The 20,570-nt window shown below is 49.9% G+C and overlaps 1 protein-coding gene across 2 annotated transcripts in view; it reads right to left on the reverse strand.

The window, feature by feature from the left end:
* Positions 1-2,729: 2,729 nt before the first annotated feature.
* Positions 2,730-20,570, reverse strand: part of Ptpn14 (protein tyrosine phosphatase non-receptor type 14) — a 138,121-nt gene continuing 120,280 nt past the window's right edge. For both annotated transcript variants that reach the window (XM_048439470.3, XM_085687538.2), the window contains exons 16-19: positions 17,623-17,751; positions 14,877-15,111; positions 13,001-13,164; positions 2,730-9,644 (exon numbers count right to left, since the gene is read on the reverse strand). In XM_048439470.3, the coding sequence (XP_048295427.2) occupies positions 9,516-9,644; positions 13,001-13,164; positions 14,877-15,111; positions 17,623-17,751 (657 nt within the window). In that variant the 3' untranslated portion in view covers positions 2,730-9,515. The remainder of the gene's footprint in view (positions 9,645-13,000; positions 13,165-14,876; positions 15,112-17,622; positions 17,752-20,570) is intronic.

Below are 20,570 nucleotides of genomic sequence, written 5' to 3' on the forward strand. Positions count from 1 at the left end.
CCAGGACTGCAAGCCTAGGAGGGACAGCATCTGATAAGGTTTCCAACTTTATATTTTAAATCAAAAATTTTAAAGAACTGTTATTGCATGAACGTACAGATGCCCTCAGAGGCCAGAAAGGACTGTCAGGTCCCCTAGAGCTGGAGTGTGGTGAGCTGCCTTCTATGGATGCTGGGATCCAAAATCAGGTCCTTGGAAAGGTGGAGAACTCTTGAACCTTCTCTCTAGAGCCCACCCCCAATAACTCTAGAATCTTTAGAACTGTTTTTTTCCTCCCTCCCACTGGGAGCTGCTGGGGGCTTTGCTGGCTCTACATCCCAGCCAGTGACACTCTGGACGTCCTGAGGGCTCCTGTTCACAGGCAGGAGAAGCTCATCCATTTGTCTAGACTTTTGCCTCAAAATGGGTTTAGTTGTTTACATAGCCCAACCCAGTCTTTCTCAATGCTTAGAGTTTGTATTTTTTTACAGCTAGGGAAAGTAAAATGTAAGCTCACAAGATAGCAGTCTGTTGAGATCCCTGCTCCCCTTCACCCTGATGCATGCTTGGAGCACTTGGGAACATTTTTGTATTTGTTTCTTTGGCTTAAGGGATTCTTTTTAATTTGTTTTTCTCAAGCTGCAGAGAGGGCTCAGTGGTTAAGAGTGCCTGCTGCTCCTGCAGGGGACCTGGGTGTGGTTCCAGCACCCCTGTCCGGTGGCTCACGTCCACCTACAGCTACAGTTCCAGGGGATCTGACTCCCTCTTCTGGCCTCAGCAGGCACTGCACTCACATACATGTACCCTCAGACATACAAGTACACATAAATATTTTAAAAGGTTGATTTCTTTGTCTCTGTTAATATTTTCTTTGGAGACTTAACAGGTATGCATGTGCTGATGGCTTTAACATTTTTAAATTTTTATGCATATGAGTTTTGTCTCATATATGTATGCATGTATGTATGTGCAGTACATGTATGAACTGCCCAAGGAGGCCAGAAGAGGTCACTGGATCCCCTGGAACTATAATGACAAACTGTTGTGAGCTGCCAGGCAGTGCTTTTAACCACCGAGCCATCTCTCCAGCCCTCAGGCTGATGGTTTGATTTCTCAAGTAAATACTGAAAATTGTTTTTTTAATTAGCTAAAGAAAATGAACTGGGCTTGCTCAGTGCTTGTCTCTCCACCGTCTCCCTGCTCTCTGTTTTCACTGGCCTATTTTGTGTTGTGTCTTTTACAAACATGTAGCTCTTATCTCAAGAATTATAATTGTCCCATTGACAAGGTACCCCTAATAAAAATATTTCCAGGTTTGCTGAAATGAATACCTTCTTTTTCCCCAGAGAGACTTTCAGTATTCCTACTCATAAGGAAGACAAGTCGGGTTGTGAATGATTTACTGTTTATGTGTTTTTGAATGTCATTGGACCCTATAAGTTCGTAAGAAGTGGGCACTATTAGGTGTGGCTTTGTTGGAGGAAGTGTGTCACTGTGGGGGTGGGTTTTGAGGGATCCTATATGCTCAAGCCACGCCCAGTGTCTCAGACCACTTCCTGTTGTCTGTGAGCCAAGATGTAAACTCTCAGCTCCCTACTCCAGCACCGTGTCTTCCTGCATGCTGCCTTGCTTCCCGCCATGATGATAATGGACTGAATTTAACCATACATGAGCCACAGTCAAATGCTTTATAAAGCCCTTTATAAGGGCTGTCTCCTCATGGCAATAGAACCCTGACTGAGAAGGAACCCTACCACTGTTGGAAGTTGTCCACATTGCCCCCTGCTCACCAAGGGCACACAGCCTCCTCACCTCTTCACAGGTGGAAAGAGGGTGCTTGCACACTGTGGCTGAAGGGACCAGGAAGGGAAACAGCTTTAAACCTAGGGATGAATTGAATTTTTATAAAATTGAAGGACAAAACCAAGAACGTGGGTTGTGGGTTTACTACAGCACCCTGCCTTTCACATCAACAGTGTCTGGGTGAAGGACAGTGGGGGAGGGGAGGGGCTTCATGCTTCATGAGGGTTCTCTGGATGCTTGAGAAAGACCCATTTCTAGGCTGTTTCCACTACTTTCTCAGTATTTGCTCCTTGTGTGTTTCTTCCACGGAGGAGACATCAGAAATCGCAAACAAAATAAATGTCTGAAGGAACACAGAAGACAGTTTCCCAGAAGTCTTTGCCTACAAAACTGCTTTTTGTGTGTTTATGGTTTTTCGAGACAGGGTTTCTCTGTGTAGCCCTGGCTATCCTAGAACTCGCTCTGTGGACCAGGCTGGTCTCTAACTCAGATGATATCTGTCTGCCTCTGTCTCTGGATTAAAAGCATGCACCACCACTACTACACAACCAAAACTGATCTTGAAGTAGGAGAGACCATAGGGCTGGGGTGATGGCTCAGTCAGGAAAGTGTTGGCCATGTGAAGACGAGGACCTGAGTGCAGTCCCCAGAACCCACGAAACAAAGCAGGGCTTGATGGCACATATATGTAATCCCAGTGGCAGAGACAAGATACCCCTGGGCTTGCTCGAATCAGCAGCCCCAGGCCAGTGAGAGACCCTGTTCAGAAACATGAGGTAATGCTCCTGAGGAGTGACAGCCAAGGCTGGCCTCTGGTCCCTGTGGGCATGGATGGCACATGTGAATGCACACGCATTCATGCGTGCACCCACACTTGCACATACATACAATACAGGGAGGCCAGTGTATTCAAGTAGTGCAGATGTGTTAATGAAAGACTTAAGTGCTTTCTCTGACAACAATCAAAACAAGGTTTATTGCATGTAGAAATCAATAGATATCTTTTACAAAAACAGGTTAGAATAAAGATCTCACATTGTAAAGGCACATAGGAAGCATTTTATAGCAATGACAAGGATAGAGACGACATCCTCTAGGACCAATATCTAAATAAGACTTCGTAAGAAACAGTGCAAAAAAAAATACTGTCAAAAGTCAGCTCCCTACACCTCAGCGCTGTGTGAGAAGCTGGCATGCAGGAGCTTATTACCTGATACGAACAGCTCATGGACAGCATCCGTCGCTTGGCAGGGGACTCTGCCGGGACAGTCAGCATGGTTATCGGGGCCTTGGGAAGGAATGTCCTCGTGTCTTCTCTGTCATTCCCGGCCCTCAGCTGCAGTTTGCCAGGAGAGAGGCTTGGCTACCATCTCTGCCGACGTGCAAGCCGCTGCTATGGACAGGGCGCTGAGTCCCAACCTGGAATGCGTTTTCTACAGCGTACACCATGGTGGGTGCCAGCCCTTGAAAGCCAACCACGTGTGACTTAGCGCTGCATTCCGTCCTTGGTGAGAGTCACTAGGCTTCTGTGGGCTGAACCAAGAACTGTAAAGCAAGCTGGTTTCTAAGCCGGGGGCGGGGGTGTCTATACACCATTTCAAAATAAAATCTATAAATGTCCATTATTTTGAAGGAAACAGAAATTCACAACGTTTGACAGAACACAGACCAAAAGAAAGCATGAAAATACTGAATGAAACCGCGACACTCTAATGAACGGACTAGCTGGGGTATACTGACAGGTCACAAAGTTACACAAGGTTACATAGTCATCTGCATATGTAAGCCCCTCCTCCCAGAGCACTCTCAGCCAGGTCAGCTGGCCGCCAAGGGAGGGAGGGCACACGTGGAAACTATCTCTGGTGAAGAGTGAGCTTGTATTGGAAAAGACGTGGCTAAAAACGTTTAGGACAGCCCACAGTGGCAAGGAACTTCAGAGAAAATTGCACTAAAAAATCTTACGTATTTGAGTCTGAATAAAATGGCTGTGAAGGACAGTTTTCAGTTCAATGCTGAAGGTATTTATTAGCTAACACTGTCGTTGGGGGAGGCAAGAGGCCCCCGGAGAAATGTCAAGAACGCCAGGCGCCTGCCCAGAGCCACCTGGCTAAACTTGAAGCAGCATTCCTGAGGCCTGAGCAAGAGGTCCCACCCCAAGGCACGGAAAAACCCAATCTAGGATGCTTGGCTTCTCTCCTCTCAGTCTTCACCCCAGAGTCGGTCCCTGGGGGAGGAGGTTGGGGAAGAACAAACAAGGCAGAGGGGTTGGACAGGGAGATTGTCATGGACTCACTATCAATCCCAGCACAGCCCGTGGGGATCATGGGAAGCCCTGAGGTGCACCTGTCCCCCCACCAGGTGACAGTAAGCAGGGAGGCCAAGGAAGCGCTCAGTCCAGCAAGCTAGAAGCAGGTTAGACTGCAGGTTACCAAGCAATGCTGTCACCGAAAAGTCTGTGAAGGGCGCCTCAGAATAAACAGGGAACCCTGCTGCTACCCTTATTTTTAATAATATTGATAAGTTTTTTTTTTTTCTCTTTCTTCTTCTGGTGCTGAGCGACTGTGTCACCAAAAGGGACATGACTGAGGATGACCTTCATTTTGGTCACCCACTTTCCAGATTTCTTGAGGCCATGGAGCCATTTTTTGTTAAATTAAGATTTCCTATGTGGATATTTTAGAGGGGTTTAAGGCCACGGTTGCCAGATTTAACTTTGCGGGGTAGGGGGCTCTATGGGCAAGTAGGTTAAAATACAAAATGAGCTTCAGACTGCTGGTCTGGGAAGCAGCTGAGTGAGCATGAGAAGTTGGTGGTGTTCCGAGTGGACAAAACAGCCCTGGGGACAAAGACAGTGACATTATAAGGGTGCCACCTTGTCCCCACACCACGAGAACACTCACAGCTACTGCACAGCCGTGCCTGTACTTTGAATACATGTAACTGCTCAGAAGCCAGGGGGAAGGAGGGTCTACAGTGTCAGGCAGAGTCTCCGAGCAGCCATCTGGGCACAGAGGGCACATGGCACAGTCCATTATGGGCAGCAGGCAAGGAGCCCGGGAGAAGGAGATCTCCACACTGGAGCACGGCCTTTCCTGAGATGCCCCATCATCATTTCCAACTCTGGTTCACTCCAGGGTTCAAAAAATTATATACCCAGTGAATTTTTGGTAGGAAACTCGGGGCTGACCTAAGCTCTTCCCACCATGTCTTTGGACAAGCTCAGGGCACTTTTGATAAACGATGCCCTGATGGCACAGCTAGAGCAGAGGAACGGCTCTTGCGACACCTTTCCTATTAACCATGTTTAGGTTGGCATTTGCCAGCCCCTGCTGGATGACTCAGTGGCCTTTAATTATCTCTAAAATGAGGAGGCCGATTGGAGCTCTGGACAGCAAACAGTGATTTCTAAGCAGCAATATATTATCCATCTATGAGACTGAAGGGTGCCAGCTCCCTGACGCCTGGTCATGGACAGGCTAACGGAGAAGGCAGCAGCGAGAGTTCGAGAAAGACGTTCGTGCGCTGCATTAGACTGCAAAGGCTAGATAAAGACGCCCACTTCCCCTGAGTGGCGTTTGTAATGGGGATGCAAAAGCTGAGAGCAGGGCAGAAAGGCCGAACACTGGACAGGCTGGTAGACCGGTGTCCCAGCTCCCCTAGAATAACTGACATTTGGACAAGCCATTTGGGTTGGCAGCTTGCGGTTGCACATACCCGCCCATTTCCCCAGACGTGTGGATGCTATGTTCCACAGATGTATCATGAAAGGTGGCTTGCTGCCCAAGGACTCAGGAGCTGAGGTGAAGGCCAGCACCATTCTACCGCTTCGCTCAGAGGATACTCCAACATGGCTAACTGTGACTTATTCTACCCTCCAAAGACAGCGAGTCTGTCACACTCATCAAGTTGTAGGCCACCAGGGAGTGCGCAGTTCCCGTGGAAGACCCAGGTCTCTCTGTTAGAAGCTGACTGCACCACTCGTGAAGAGAAGACACTCAGTGAGAGCCTCAAGGCAGCTGACTGGAGAACCGGGAAGCTGAGAGCCCAAAGGCAGAGACTTGGCACTCTGTGGACAGAGCTGCTCCTAATGCTGAGAAGGAACGGGAAATGATCGCCAACAGGGGCCAGGGCTAACCATGTCCCTTGAGTTTATCCTAAACTTTCCGGTATTCTTGCCCTCTCACCTCAGGTAATTGGCACATCTTCCCACAACAGAAATCAATAACTAAATTTGCCCTCTCCGTTAGCCATGCCACTAGAAACACGAGGCAGACTGGAAGACACAGGGTGCTCTCTGCCTGAGGACATGTTTGGGACCCGTTGATAAAGTCGGGCCTGAGGTCAGAGGATACAGAGTGATAAGCTGGTGCTTCAAGAAAGCGATTGAAGACCCCACAGCAGCCTGTCACGTGGCCGGCCGTGTGGCATGCTGGGGCAGCTCCCAGCCCTAGGAGATGCAAGGCCACCACGCATCACAAAGAACCAGTCCCGTGTCCACTAGCTCTTAGCTGAAGAAAAGCCACATGGTATTAGACCTTTAATGAGCTGGGAAGAAACAAATGGCAGAGATTCAGTCAGTCCAGTAAGTGTCCTCCATTTCTGGAAACTCAGCGCGGGTCAATCTACATTAAACTAGAAAAAAAAAAAACAGGAAAATGCTGACCTCCTCTGCACATGGCGTGGTAGCTGAGAGCAGAAGCTGACAGTGGGCAAGGGTGTGGCTTGCTTAGGAGTTGGTGGCTGTGTCCCACAAAGACCCTCTGTCCAGATTAGTGGAGATGGTTGAGAGAGAGCCCAAGACATAGGCAAAAGAAGGAAGGAGGGAGGGACAGAGAAGGAGGGAGGGAGGGAGGGGCGGAGGGAGGGAGGCAGGCAGTTTACTTCTAACTGAAGAATAATGAGTAGGCCCTTTCTCATAACAGAAAAGCCTCCTAAAGTAAGCGCATTAAAACCAAAGCTTGCTTGACACAGTCCACGTGAGATGCCCTTGCCCTCCCTAAAATCTGCAGCCCCTCCAAGTGAGTAGAGGGACCCACTGTCTTCACCTCAGTAAAGCAACCAGCATGCGCCTAACCCTGTTCTCACCTCTACCCCGGGGAGGGAGCGCATTCAGATGTGCAGTCCCTGGGGCCCTACTCCACCGGGAACCACCTTAGAGCCCCACTAGACCAGCCAGTCACTCCTGGGCTTCGCCACAGAGCATCTCAGGCAGGATGCGGAGACCCTGAACAAGGACAAAGGTGGGCATATGCAAATGAGCGCAAGCAAAGGACAGAACCACGCAATGTGAAAACCTCAAACCAGCGGTGGAGGAATGGCCCACTGCTCTGTTGTGAGATGGGCTGTCTTACTGGCTCCCGTTTTAATTTTCTCCCCCTTCAAATCCAAACTGCAGCCATGGGCTCTGACAGCTCCAGCTTCAGTCCCAACACACTGTCAGGAAACCGGTCCAAAACCCTGACTAGATAACTAATTTAATACACTTAGCTTCTAGGCTTTTGCCTTGGCTGGCTTCCCAGGTGGAGCAGGCTCTCAGCGATTGTTATGCAGATGCCACTGAGAGGACTTGAAATGCCTGCTGCTGATTTAACCAGAGATCTATGGGGGCTTCCTGGGGTGGGAGAGGGAATCCAGAAGGTGCTGAAGAACCAGAGGCAACAGTGTTTAAGGAGGAAATACAGCTCAGGACACTTAGATGTTGTCCTTGGGGTTTCATAGCACGTTGGCTAGGAAGCTGCGTATGAAAACTACGTCCTCCCTGTCCCTTGTTCTGTCAGCATAAGACAGATACAGCCCCAGTGATGAGTTCAGAGGGGCATCATTTCTCCTCGCTGCTCATGTGAGACATTCTAACACAAGGCTTAGAGACGGCTGGTGAATATCAACATTCTTCATCCCAGAATGAAACTGTTAGTGGGACAGACTGTTAGGACACCTAAAAGAGGGAACTGTCTTAAAAGGAAATTAAACAGCTCCCCACCATGGGCTTTTCCATTTTCCCCCAAATACCTCTGTCAGTGTGCCAGGTCTACTAGGGCCATGATCACTTATGCCCCTCGATTCATTCTGCACCGTGGAAGGGAAGGCGGAAGTGCCCCACCTTCAGATTCTGAACTCACTGATGCTGCAGGAATACCAGCATCAGCACCACGCTGGCTCAGAGGGAAGGCAGCATGGCTCATCTTCCAGAGATGCTCAGGGAAATCTGCTGTCATAGGCATCTACAAGTGTGCGGGGCAGGGGCAGGGGGTAGGGTGGATAGAAGCCACAAAGGCACACTCTTTCTGTTTGGTCTTTTCAGCTCAGGGGGAGGGGGGGCGAAAAAAAAAAGGAAAATGTAACTCTGGAGGAAGACATGACACGGTCAGTTCCACAAACTCACAATTAGAAAATTATACTCAGAAAAGACACGGAAGGAAACTGGGCTTCAGTGTGAGGGTAGCTGATACCATCGCTGACCAGAGACTGGGCTATGCAAGGAAAGGTGGGCGGTGGAGGATTTTACAAAAGACAGTCTCAGCATTTATCATGAGGGGCGAGGATGGCCTGTGTGTGGTGGTATGCACCCGAAATTCCAGCAGTGGGAAGTACAGATGGGAGATTGGGAGCCACCCTCTTGCTACACACCAAGTCCAAGGTCAGCCTGGGACTGGGCCTCAAGACATCAACAAAGAAGCCCTAGGTGGATTCAACTCTGTCCTTGTTAGCCAGAGCCTAGAATCAAGCGGCATGCAGTGAGGTGGGCAAGGGTGCATGCCTGTCAGGTGTGTGCCTCCTGGCCAGGGCCCTGCTGCCAAGTGCCAAGCGGCTGCTGCATGTGAGTTTCCTTAGCCATTAAGAGCCTTCTAACAACTTAGCCATGGATAGGAAAATGGAATAGACCCAAATCTCACCCTCTCAAGTCCCCATCTGCCACACTCAGCATTATTTAGTTAAGAATCCACACCAAGGCCCCACCTGATGCCATTCCCACCCTGGTCTATTATCTTCTCTCAATCAGGCAAAGGGCTGAGCCGTGCAGATGGCCTGGCCCAGGGCCACCAGATGAGGGTGTTGGGAGCATGCAAGATGGGCCCCATCACTGCAGCAGAGTTCTGGACCAGAGCAAGGGCTGAGCGAGCAGCAGAACCAGCAACAAAGACCGCGTGGCCAGCCTTAGAGGCCCTGTGCTCTCCAGCGGAGTCCACCTTTCACCCCAGGCTTAGGGACCGAGAGATCATGGGGGTGAGGGCAGCAAAGGAGCGGCGGGAAGCAGCTATCCAGCCAGCCGCATGGATCCAGTGTTTAAGGGGACACTTGCAAGGGCCTTCCTTGGCTCTCTTCCTTCCAGTTGGGAGTGAATTCTTTCTCTTGCCACTTTTGACTGGGGGCATTACTAATTTGTCTGCACCTTCACTAGGGATGTGTTCCCTTATGCCTCTGTGCCTACAATGTCTCATGGGGCCACCACCTTCCCTCCCGGGGGCTTATATGCAGATCAGTCAACATGTGGTTCAAATGAGAAGCACTATATTATTGTGAAAAAAAATGCATTATAATAACTCAACAAAACTTATTCCAAAGACGGAAAAATAAATTATCTCATATAAAATAATACATGATGTTTGTAAGTAACTCTGGTTCTTGCCTGATGCCAGCCATCCGCCTCCAACTGAGGAGGCAGATGTTGTCCAGAAGTGGCGCCCCCTGCAGGATGGAGTTGGCTCCCTCCTCCAGAAGCTGCAGCTGGGAACTCAAATGAGCCTGGAGTTCTGCAGGAACTGGACGAGGACTTGGTAGACGAACTTGTACTGCGCGATGGTCTGGATCATGAACATCCTCTGCTCCCTGAGAAACCTCAGCATCGTGGGCACGTCCACCTTCTGCAAGGGAAAAGAAAGGGCACACAGCCTGAGACAGGAGGCCTCTCTAGGGCTCCTCCCACCTTGGGAAGCCTCTGCCCACTGCCCAGGACCAGGAAGGAACCTGCCCCTTCAAGGCCGTAGGAATGGGCTCTATGCCAGGGTGGGAGAACCTGGTCACTGGTGGGTATCATTCAATTTGTGTTTGTTTAAGCTTATTCCTGTAAGTGATCTGAGCACTGTCGAACTTGAACGCTGCAAGGCTCTCGGAGTAGTGAGGAGTGGCAAAGGCCAAACACTACTCCCCCACAATCCCTTCCCTTTATATTTAGGTTGAGATAAATTTTGGGAAGCTCATTCTGTAGTCTAGGCTGGCTTCAAACACATGATGATCCTCCTGCCTCAACCTCCCCAAGTTAACTATTTTCTCCTCCTCCTCCTCCTCTTCCTCCTCCTCTTCCTCCTCCTCCTGTTCTTTTACATGTATTTGCGTGTGTTCTGGGGATTGGGCTCAGGTTATGAAGTTTGGTGGAAGTGCCTTTACCCACTGGACCATGTTGTTGGCCCAGATATCCCTTTCATATGGGGCACGTGCACGTGTGTGCACACTGTAAGTGTATGGGTATGCACATTCACAGGTGGACATGAATGCTTTATTCAATCGAGGCAGTCTCTTCTTGAACTGAAGCGTGCCAGCTTGCCTTTTCTTTCTTTCTTTCTTTCTGTCTGTCTGTCTGTCTGTCTGTTTTATAAGACAGAGTTTCTTTGTGTAGCCTCGGCCGTCTTGGAACTTGCTCTGTGACCAGGCTGGCTTTGAACTCAGAAGTTCATCTGCCTCCGCTTCCAGAGTGCTGGAATTAGAGGCATGCACCACCGCTAGGCTGGCTAGCCTGGAGCCTTAGCAGTATAGTGTCCTGTTGCTCCATCTGGTGTTGTCATCAGTGTCATGTATGTCTCGTGTCTTCCCCAGATCACAGTGCTTGTCCACACCCAGCTTTTCATGGATGCTGGGGCTCTGCTTCACAAGTGAGTGCTCATGGCCGCTGAGCCATCTCCTCAGCCCTTATTGTAACCACCTCCAACTCTGCCACCTTTCCCTCGCCCTGCTCTTCCCCACTGCCACTTCCACATCTCTCATGGACTATTCCACCCTTATTACCCCCCCATCACTCCATCATCACCCTACTACCATACCCCCACCACCATCTCCACTATCACTATCCCCACCACCATCCCCATCCCCACCACCATCCCCACCACCACCACCATCCCCACCATCACCCCCACAACCACCATCCCCTCCCCACTACCCAAGTTCAAACCCTCTGTATTCTGCATGAGACGACAGGGCTAGAGAGATGGCTCAGGAGGTGAGGGCACCTGCTGCTCTTCCAGGCTCACAGAGTTAAAAACAATCATTGCTTAAAAATGAGATGGGGGTGGGGGGAAACGTAGGGAAAGGAAAAGCCAGCTCATTGACAAAATGAAAACTGCTCAATTTACAACACACGGGCAACCCCAGCTGTTAGAAAAGGAGGTTACTTTGGAGTGGGAGAAAAATAGGTCATAGCAATTTTATATTTATTTGTCAAACGTCTTTGTTTAAAGTACAAACATGTTTGCCCATCTCCTGATGCAGGGACAAGAGCAGGAGGAGCAGGGCCTCAAGAACACAGGGCAGAGCGGACAGTTTTCCTCGGTCAACAGCAACCATGGGAAACGGGACAGACAAGACTGGGGAGAGGAAACCCACGGCATGAGTCATCTCGTTATCTCCGACTATCAATGTGAGCAGAAGTCCTTTAGGACGGCCACACACCAGCCAGGAATGTCCTGGCATGCGGCTGGCACTGAGGAAGTCCACTGTGTTTGGACACACCACAAGGAAGGGAGCCACTCTGAGCTGCAGGGAGCCCATGGGATGCCCTGTCGGCCGGATCCCCCATTCCACACCCATTCCACACCAGCCTGGTGTTGACGCATGCAGTGCCATGATGAGCAACGTGAGCTCCAGTTACTGCTTCACCGACGTCGCTAATTGGTCTCCAAAGAGCTCAGAGACCAGCCTTTCACAGCCAACAAGACAGGGCGGCACTGAAGCTAGTCTCAGATCTGTGAGTCTATTAGGACAGCATTAGCACACTGGTGCATCCGTCACACGGAACAAGAGTTCCTTGCTGTATAATTTGGAAACTGAACGGACCAACAGCTTGGTGGAAACAGTGAGAAGACAGGAAGTGACCTCAGAGAAAGAGCCCTTGCTTCCTGCCCTCAAATGGCTGCTTAGAGACACCCAGCCCCAAGTATATCACATGACTGCTTCTGCGCCTGGATTTCCTCACCTGTGCCTGGCTTTTCACGAAGCAGAGGGGACGGTGCCCCTTTGTTAACCTCCCAGCTAGGGCTGGGGGCCTAGTGTGGTGGTTACTTAACAACACCCGACTAAAAAGCACAGACAAACACCCACAACATGCTTGGTGCATAGCTCAGTGGTAGAGCACTTGTCTAATGCGTGCCAAGTCCCAGGTTAGATGCCCAGAACTCGCACAAACAAACACACACAGAGACTAGCAGAATCTAAACCACTGCCCTCAACCCTAAGCACAGCTTTTGTGAATGAAGTCTCTCAGTATAACTCCGGGATCTTATGGCCCTGTGGGATAACACATACCCTGTGATGGCAAAGAGCAGCTGGTGCTGGTGCCCGCATCCCCACCCTCTGTGCTACACAACACACTGCCGGGCCAGGCGAGGGCAAACGCCCCCAAATAAAACCCGCTGTAAAGAACAGCAGCTGTGTTCTAACTTTCTCCTCCTAGTTGGGAGCCTACACGGAGCAGTGAGATCAGGACAAGGAAGGTGGAGTCCAGCTAGAGAGCCACGGGTCTGGTCAGGGCAGCGGAGAGGAATCAACCCCCAAACAAGGGAGAGCGGATCTCGTGCAGAGCTGGGACCAAGGTATAGCAAGCACTCGGAAGGCAAGGTTGGGACCATGCATGGCCCAGTGGATAAACTGCTTAGAGGACCAGACTTTAATTCCCCCCCAAACCATGTAAACAATAACAACTGTGCAGGATGCTACGCACTAATCCCAGTGCCAGGGAGGTGGAGACAGGAGGGCCCCTGGGGCTCACTGGCCGGCCAGCCCACCCTGCTCCGTAAGCTCCAGGCCGACAAGTGATCCTGACTCAAAACTCAGGGTGATGGTGCCTGAAGGAACGACCACTGAGGTTGAACTCTGGCTACACACAAACGCACACGGGTCCCTCCCATAAAATAACTAGATACAATTCACACACACACACACACACACACACACATACACACACACACACACACACACACGGGGGTGGTGGTGGAGAGAACGGACAACTCACCTCATTATGCTCCAGACAGTAGATCATGAGCTCAGAAAGGATGACGACGCCGGTCCTCCCCACCCCTGCACTGCAGTGGACCACGATGGGTGGGTGCCTGGTCTTGATGCCTTCCAGCACACTGTTGGTGTGACGCCTGACTGACTGGATCTCCTCCAAGTAGGCTGCGGGACACAATGTGAGTCTCGTCACCCACGTGTGTCACATAACTTTACCCGGGGAGAGCGGGGGAGAGGCACCAGGAATGAGGGTAAATCTTTTGTTTGCCATCATAATAATTTGCAATTCTTATAAGACATTAATCATTTGGCTGGTACCTGCTGTAACCTCCTGGATCCAGAAGAGACCAGCTGGGAGTCAATTAGTCCACTGGAGAATTTGTTCTTTAAATAGTTCTTTTTTAAAAATTAAATTCTGTTTTCCCTTCTGCACATCCCCAAGTCCCCCAAGCAGATGATTCTAGACATTACTCACCGCACTTCATACTATTAACAGACTGGGATCAGAAGCAGCCGCTAAGTCCCCTAGAAATGCCTGCCAGTCAGAGCCTATTCCTGTCGGGCAAAGAGCAGCCACCTGCGCCTGCCCAATCTCCTCCCCTACCTCCCCACCCCACCCGCCCCTCATCAAAGCAGTGAATGTCAACCAAGGCTTGATTTCACTGTCAGATGTAAAAAAAAAAAAACAAAAAAACAAAAACGGGCTTTGGGAATCCACTTCCAACAGGTTATGTGAACATTCAAGATGAGCCCCACTTCCGGAGGCAACGAGCCTGTGGGTGGAGGGTTCGAGAACAGCTCTCGTCCCTTCAGCAGTTGCCCAGGCCAGCAGGGATGTTCAACGGTTTGCTCACAGCCCCAGTGGGTACAAAGGAGAAAGCAGGATCCTCAGACAATCCAACAGCCAGTGTTTCCACTGTGCTATACAACCCCACTGCATCAAGAGCCTCGCATAAACAGCTCATGTTCAGGCAACTCATGTTCCCTGAAGGGAGGCCCTGTACCCTTCGGTAGCTTAGACTGGCATTCCTTAAACTGGCTGGTTTTAAAGATTCGACTACACTTTAGACCATCTCACGGGTCCCACACTTCAGTAGAGCTGTCAATCATCTACTTGCATTGTTTCCAGGGTTTTCTTCTTGGAGACAACTTTAACCAGGCCACTAGCAGAAGATTCCCCGAACTGGATAAAAAGAGCTGTTAGGAGTGATGGAGCGGTCACACCCCTCCTGTGTTAGACGTCAGGCTAACCCTAACCTCTCTGGGACTCTGGGTCCTCAGCTCACTACTGTCCTGCGTTTTGTGTTCACTGTGCCCATTGAGACCTGGCCCCATTTCGGCGGCAAAGGTCATCCTCTGTCAACACATCATAGAATCCAACAGAACCGGTGAAGTGGTTTTCTAGGTCTTGACAACTTAGTCTGTCTGTTCTTGCATCTCAGCCCCTAATGCCAATTCTAAACACATCAAGAATAAAACAATATTCTCATGAATCAGTACCTAGAATATCCGTGCCCTGGAAAGACAGGAAATCATGTAATAGATTTGCCTGATGCAAGTGCTCAATGCAGGGCAGAATCCTACGGTTCTGACCCCTTTGTGTCTGCCACCTTTGACTTGGTGTGCTGCCAGGGTTTATCCATGTCATAGCACGTGTTAGATGGTAACGACTGCTGAGACACTAAAAGTCTAAGTCAATGCTGAATTAGCTTATCATGGTCTTGTGGATGTGCATAAAAGGTTAAGAGAACACAAGAGGCATCTATCAGAGGTGGGGAGGTGAGTGCTTTGGTATTACCGTGGTCCCCGGCTTCTCCTCTCCATCTGACTGACTACTGACACATGCATTCAGCAAACCCAGTCTGGGAAAAACTTACACAGGAATCCTTGGACGTCTTCTGGGCAGCCGTGGTGGGGCCAGTCAGTGTACTGCAAGTGCCACACCGTCCTCTCCTGGCCAGACAGCAGGTGCTTGACCTTTAACCCTGTGGTTGCATAGCAACCAGAGTCTGTGCGGAACTTCGTGGTGACCTTGAACTTGCCATAGGTGGCTGAGCTGTGCTTGGACCCCAATTTGGGCCAGTATCGATGACTTTTGGTCCGTCCGCCCTCCTGAATCACACAGAAAAGCACGAATGAAAACAAGGATGAACTCTGCTCCTGGCCTTAGGGTCCCAGAACAGGAGAGCAGGCGGCAGTTTCTAAATCACATCTCCCCAGAGCTGTGTAGTGCCTACAGGGAGCCCACGGAGAACAGAAAGCCACTGAAGGCTTCCGGCTGGTAAGCAGCAGATCCTGGTGGCCGGCCCACACCCTGCTTCTCACGTTGATGCTAACCCGGGGCTCTCTATAGGGCACCAGCCACTGGCTGACGCTGCCACTTTCTTCCCGGGCTGTTCTCACTTTTTGTTCAGCCTGGCTGGCTTGTTCCAGCTCAACATACAGCCAAGGCAGAGAACAGACAAATGTGTGTGCCATTCCTTCTTCCCAGATTTTGTCATCTGTCCTGAGACCGTGCACCATCTACAACGTCTTGGTTTCCGGTTTCGTGCAGGTCAGCAATCACTGGTAAGGGTGGGAAGCATGGAGGGGCTGGTGGCTGAAGGGCAGATAGAAGGCAGAGGCTGGGAGGCAGGAAGAAGACACAAGGAGCAGGGAGCTGTGGCGGGACACACGAGGGCAGATTGGGATGTGCTCAGTGGTCAGAATGCAGAGACAACACGCATGAAGTTCCGGTCCAGACCACAGTAGGACACGAACCAGGTGTGGCAGGGAGGAGGAGACAGGAGGGTCAAAAGGTCAAGGTTAGCCTTGGCTACACAGCAAGTTTGAGGCCAGCCTGGGCTATGTGAGACCCTGTCTCAAGGCCGATCACTAAAAAATTAACTAAGTAAAGGAACTATCAGTTGGCCTGCTTGGTGTCCCTTGAGGGGGCACTAGTCATCCTGCCTGGTCCCAGAGGGTTGGACTGAGTCTCCTCCCTAGGTCTGAAGCACTTTGTTCTTTTATATACCAATCCTGCAAAGGTGGGTTAATGTGAGGCCTCAAACTCACACTTGGCTCAGTGCCCGAGTCAGTTCTGGATCTTACAAAATGATCCATTCCTGACCATCCCACGGATCACTAGATTCTGCTTTGTTTAGACATGGCAGATCTGCTTGTCACCCACGCCTTGGCTGGAACACGGGCTCCTCTGCAGAGCCACAGTGGCCTGCCCCCGTGTGCGCTACCGGTTCACTTTTCAGTGTCCACCGCTGGAGGTAAACACCGTGGGGATAAGGGCAGTGCCTGCCGCATCCACCATCCCCCCTACAGTCTACACAGATGGACGGAGTTAGACGGATGAGTTCAAGGCCAGCCTGGGCTATGATAAGACCATGTCAAAGAGACAAAATAAGTAAGCAGAGGTTAATAAAATAACAGTAACTTCCCACGACATGATCTATTAGGATCCTTAATTTAGTTTAATGGTGTCATGAGTTTTGAAACTTTACTTTCTGGGTGTTTGTGTATACGTGTATATATGTGGTATGTATTCATGTGGGTCTGGGCATGTGTGCCTGTGGAGGCCAAAGGTCAACACTGAGTGTTCAGCCAGGGATCCTCCTGCCTTCACCTCCCCAGTACTGGGATTACATGTGAGTGCTGCATATCCAAATGCAGGCTCTTTACCGGTGGTGAGCCATCTCACCAGCCCTAGGATTTACTTTCTTAGTGGAAGGTCAGACAGAGTGTGCGGAAGTGCATTTGACCTTTGAGAACACAACGTGGCCTCACCAAATTTCTCCATAAACCGCCCTAGAAAGCAAGTGCCCACTGGTGGTGATGGTGGAGAGCCATGACTGATTTTGTGTCTCAGGTCTCTGCTCCCGGTCCTGGATAACAGGTGGGAATGGGGCCGTGTGATACCAAGGGTCTTGGTCAAATGCATGAAGCTAGTTCCCTAAATGAATTTGAAAATATAACTTGGAATCTCATAAGAGGATTAAAGGGGATGGGGCAAAATGTTTTGAGAGTGTGACAGAGAGGAAATCCAACACTCTTTCCCCAGGGTCAGCACACTCCGAGCAGGCGGCATCACGCGGGGGAGAGCCTGCCAGTCCGTGCAGCATGGCTCCTCAGCTACAACAGAGAACCTGTGTTTGCCTTGGCAAAGGAAGAAAAGGCATTTTCTTTTCCTGCTCCCTGAAGAATACAGCCCTTTCCTCCAGCAGTGACTCTGGTCTCCTTTCGACTGATAAGCACCGTGGCATGCAGGGCTGGCAGCGCCAGGGTTGAGAGGCCCCGTGTGTTTACCCAGCACAGCCTGAACCGTTCTGTGGGGTACAAGCCGCCCGCTGGATGAACTCAAGTTTGGTCGTTTTGATTCTGTGTTTGGTTTCCGTTGTAGTGAAGTACGGTCACAAAGAAAAGAGTTAGGAGCCAAAGGAAAATGAGAAGAGAAAGAGTCCACTGTCAGCCATCGCTGGGGAAGGAGGCACATACAGACTAAGAGGAGGGGGCACGCCAGTGGAAAATGAATCTGCAGACACACAATGTGGGGCAAGCCAAAGTCATAGGTACCAGGCCCACCTTCTGGCCACCCCTTCCCCAGGACAAGGATGTTCAGCAAGCCACTCTTACCTCCTCTGCCGTGACCATGGCGATCACGTTCACCCCCTGTTCCCACACCATCTGCCAGAAGTCATGGCAGGTATGTGGCAGGGGTCCCTGAGTGGCGATATAGTGCCATTCTGCCCCACCAACCACCACCTGCAAGGCAAGGGAAGGACAAGTAAGCCGGGCTGGTGGAACCACGCTCGATTCTAATTCTTCTGGACCAACTGGACTGGTGCGATCCTAAAAACCCAGAAGCCATACACAGTAGATGACACACTTCTGGCTAAAGCAAACCTAGCAAGTCAGATTTTCCTGATCTTTTTTCGCACACAACAGGCAGTACCTGCAAACTAGAACGGACTAAAAGCGCACATGTGGGCTGAGGAGATGCTCTGCAGGCAAAGTGCCTTCTGCACAAGCGTGAGGACCTGAGTAAAGATCCCCAGCATCCACATATACGCTAGTTGGTGTGTGCCTGTTATCCCATGGCTGGGAGGTAAAAGAGCAAGGGTCCCCGGGGCTCACTGGCTACACTTGTGGACACAGCGAGTCCAGACTCAGTCAAAGACCTGCCTCAAAAATAAGGTGGAGGGGCTGGGTGAGACGGTCGGTGTGAAGGTGCCTGACGTTAACTCTGGTGCCCTAAGCATGACCCCCAGGATCCACGTCATGGAAGGAGAAGACCACCTCCTGCCAGTTGTCCTCTGACGTACACACACACACACACACACACACACACACCAGACACACAGACACAGAAAGACAGACAAGGCTGGAGAGATGGCTCAGTGGTTAAGAGCATTGCCTGCTCTTCCAAAGGTCCTGAGTTCAATTCCCAGCAACCACATGGTGGCTCACAACCATCTGTAATGACGTCTGGTGCCTGCAGACATACACACAGACAGAATATTGTATACATAATAAATAAGTAAATAAAAAGACACAGACACACAAAATAAAATGTAATAATGAGCTTAAGAGTGATGCAGAAGATAAATGATGTTCACCTTTGGCCTTCATTTATGCATACATGGGGGAGTGCACAATACACGTGCACACACATATATACCACATATAAAAAATGTATACATGCAGTCACATAAATGTACACAAGAGTATATGCACACACCTAAGCATAAATGAACAGAATTTATGTTATAAAAACAACATCTATGCTTAGTGTATACGATGCATTCTTACAAATTCTATTCTTTAGTCTAAATTTTTTAAAGTATATGCATGATTACAACCATTAAATTAGTTCCACAGTCACCAAAGGGCTGTAATTCTGTACAATGAGGAACAGGGCTCTCTGATAGACTTTAAATAAAAGCATAGTCTATCATGCAAAAACTTCCCACTGGCCAAAACAGACCTAGGGAACTGAAGGTCGCACTCTCAAGGTGAAATGGCGACCTCTGCATGAACATCTCTGGTTTGTCTCTTCCTTACCTGTGCCTTGACAGAACAGAGACAAGCCCCTTTACCCATCCATGCAATGCAGACCTCCAGGGGTTTCCAGAAGCAATGGGGCATCACTGTTGGGGACGTTTCTCCTCATTTATTTTATGAAACTACATACTAACTTGATTCTGACAAAAATGACATCAGCTCTCGTCTTATCACACAGACATGTTCAGGTCAAGGTGGGCAAGAAAACCCACTTTCCACATACTGCTGGGAGAAAACATTCACAGACTCACGAGTGTGTGTGGGGGCGTGTCTGTGGAACCGGGATCTTAAACACTATCCGTCCTGGCACCTAACGTGTGGGGACCATAACTACCCGCAGAGAACGCCGCCTCCTCCAGTACTAAGAGGAGAGCAGTAAAACCCGTAAAAAACCATCAGTACAGAAGCGGGAGAGTCACAGATGTTAACCCCACCCCTGGAGGAACAAAGTCTCCTTCCGCATTAACGGCGGCTTGGAACCCAGGGGAGAAAACAGTGGCGAAGCACACAGCTCGGTTCCAGAAGCCAAGGGCGAGTTCCAGCAAGTTCTCTGGGCCTGTGAGATGCTCCGCCGCCTACCCTGGATCTGTAATATGAAATGTGGGCCTCAGAGAATACCGCGGAAGGGAAGGCATCTTGGGTAACAATGCCCAAAGGGTACTGCTTACGGGGAGTTGCAGCTGCTTCCAAAGAGCAAATGGAAAATGGGGAAAGAGACTGGGCCAAGGGAAGAGGCCAGGAGAAGATCCCTCTGTACAGAATTCAGAGGCGCTTCATCGGGAGGCCGCTGAGTCGTCCTCATCTTTGGTTTACTTGAGAGTCCCCTGGCATTCATTATTTTATTGGTTTTGTTCTTGCTCTCAAAAATCAAAAAGTCTGTATGCTAGAAACGTATATGCATAGTTCTATCTCTGTCTTATGCATAAAAACATCATGCCCAATCATGCCACACTTTTCATGTCCCACATGAAAACTGGCTGTGAGTGACACACAAACCGGATGCTTAACTGCATCTTGGGTGGGGGTAGGGGGTCAAAGCAACCTTCTAGCAATTCCACCGAAGTTGAAAAGTCATAAGAGTTCAAAGCTACTGATCACATAGATCATTCACATGAACCGTGTTGCGTAAAATCTTCCTGTAGCCAACGACTAAGCAGGAGCCTCTGAAACTCTCCCATTCCTGAGTTCAGAGCCAGGGTCTAAGGAAGCACATCCAGGTAGGAGGAAAACTGGGGAGGACAAGCTGCTTAGGAAATCACTCACTCTAGGTTCCCATGTATTTACAGCTCTGAATTCTAACTGGGGTCTAGGTAGGCTATGACATACTGAGACATGAAATATTTGAGATATGAACCGAAATCTTATACACTGTGGGCTGGAGAGATGGCTGAGAGGTTAAAGAACACTTGTTACTCTTGCTGAGAACCCGATTTCTCAGTTCCTAGCATCCACATGGAGGCCCACAACCCCTTGTAATGCCATTTCCAAAGAAGCCGATGCTCTCTGCCCACCTCTACAGC

The sequence above is a fragment of the Myodes glareolus genome, chromosome 5 (assembly GCF_982192425.1).
Source record: "Myodes glareolus chromosome 5, mMyoGla1.1, whole genome shotgun sequence".
In the NCBI taxonomy this organism is placed as follows: domain Eukaryota; kingdom Metazoa; phylum Chordata; class Mammalia; order Rodentia; family Cricetidae; genus Myodes; species Myodes glareolus.